Below are 1,773 nucleotides of genomic sequence, written 5' to 3' on the forward strand. Positions count from 1 at the left end.
CCCAAGGGTTGCGATCCCCTTACCGGTCACGAAAAAAAAAAAAAAAAAAAAAAAAAAATGTGACCACCTATAAAAATCACCTGGAATGGGGGTTGGGAGGTTGCTTGTTAAAATACAGATTCTTGGGCATCTAGAGATTCTAAATTGGTAGGGCTAGGTTGGGGCCAAAGTTAGCAAGTTCCCAGGTGATTCTGAAGCCAGGTGCCTAAGGACCACTCTTGGAGAACATGGCCTCCTTGTCGCATTCTAGGTAGCCTCTGGCATCAGCTTGTTTTTTTTTATAACCTTTCTCAGTGCCTGCCCTGGGCCCGGCCAGGAGGAGGTACTACTGGAGCTCCCAGACTGGTAGGGAAGGCAGATGGAAACTGAGTGTGCGGTCAGTGTTGGAACAGAGGCAGTAGCAGGCAGTGGGGATAGCAAGTGACTCCAGAAGGCTCCCTGGAGGAAGTAATGTTTAGACTGGGCCTAGGGATTTGATTCTTGTTTGTGTCCTAGCTACTTTTTTCTTGTAGGTCACTCCCACCAGAGGTATGCAAGTTCATAGACGTTATTAGATCTTTGACACTGTCCTCAGTGCTGGCACAAGGCCTGGCACAGAGAGGTCAAATCGGCTGACCTGAGCAATGAGAAATGCTGATGGAGATGTCCCAGGGGCTCAGGATTAAATGCATTTTCATGCTCAGCACCCGCACCTCCTCCCTTTGTGAGGCCTAACATGGCAATATTTTAATGGTGAAAACTCTTCATCATACTGTAAACGTCTGTTACCTCTCGGTTCTCCTCCCCCCCCCCTTTTTTTTTTAAAAAAAAGATGACCGGTAAGGGGATCTTAACCCTTGACTTGGTGTCAGCACCACGCTCACCCAGTGAGCAAACCGGCCATCCCTATATGGGATCCAAACCCGTGGCCTTGGTGTTATCAGCACCACACTCTCCCGAGTGAGCCACAGGCCGGCCCTCCTCCTCCCCTTTTTACTAGACCGGTGAGCTCCTTAGAGCCACTAGTCAAAGTCTGAATTAAGCATGGGGCACAGAACAGGCTCTTAAAACGTCTGCTGAATGAACAGGTGAATGAATTGAGTTCAAGCAGAAGCTGTTCGTTGGCTATTGAAGGGATTTCAGCTGAAACGGGGCTTGTAGGAAAGCTCCAGACATTCCTCCCCATTTCCTGGCAGCCCCCTTGGGCTTGGGCTCTAGGTGAGGGATAGGGCGGGGCGCGGGATTTGAGAGGAAAGGCATAGCTGGGGCAAGTTGAGGATGGGAGATGTGGCTGGGGCTTTGGAGGTGGGCCTGAAGATACAGGAAAGAGGTGACGGCCGTTTCTAGAGATCTGAGCTGAAGGTGTGGGGCTACAGGTGGAGGGTCTGGGGGGTCACGCGGAGCCTGCTGACGATGTGATGTGCAGACCGAAGATCTATCCTAGCAGGGTGGGGCGGGGCGGGGCGGAATCCGGGTCCCCACGCCTCCTGCAAAGGCTGTCCGGGCTGGGGGCGGAGAGTGTGAACGCGCCCGGCACCGCCCGGACAAAGCCTGCGCGCGCCCCGCCCCGAGATTGGTCGCGTCGCCGCCCCGTTCCGCCCTCCGCCGCCGGTTCGGCGCACTGCAGCCAATGGGCGCTGCCGCCGCCGTCTCCGTCATAGCCCGAACAACCAATGGTGACGGCGCTCGGCGGCTCGTGGCTCTTTCGCGGCAAAAAGGATTTGGCGCGTAAAAGTGGCCGGGACTTTGCAGACAGCGGCGGCCGGGGGCGGAGCGGGATCGAGCCCTCGCCGG

The 1,773-nt window shown here is 55.2% G+C and overlaps 2 protein-coding genes across 2 annotated transcripts in view; both read left to right on the forward strand.

The window, feature by feature from the left end:
- PXMP4 (peroxisomal membrane protein 4, 24kDa) overlaps window positions 1–1,773 on the forward strand; it is a 34,676-nt gene that overhangs the window by 27,622 nt on the left and 5,281 nt on the right. The window lies entirely within an intron of this gene.
- Window positions 1,610–1,773, forward strand: part of E2F1 (E2F transcription factor 1) — an 8,304-nt gene continuing 8,140 nt past the window's right edge. Inside the window, exon 1 of the mRNA XM_008568206.1 lies at window positions 1,610–1,707. Coding sequence (XP_008566428.1) covers window positions 1,610–1,707 — 98 coding nt within the window. The remainder of the gene's footprint in view (window positions 1,708–1,773) is intronic.

This window comes from Galeopterus variegatus, unplaced genomic scaffold, assembly GCF_000696425.1.
Source record: "Galeopterus variegatus unplaced genomic scaffold, G_variegatus-3.0.2 Scaffold386, whole genome shotgun sequence".
NCBI classification, from domain to species: Eukaryota; Metazoa; Chordata; class Mammalia; order Dermoptera; family Cynocephalidae; genus Galeopterus; species Galeopterus variegatus.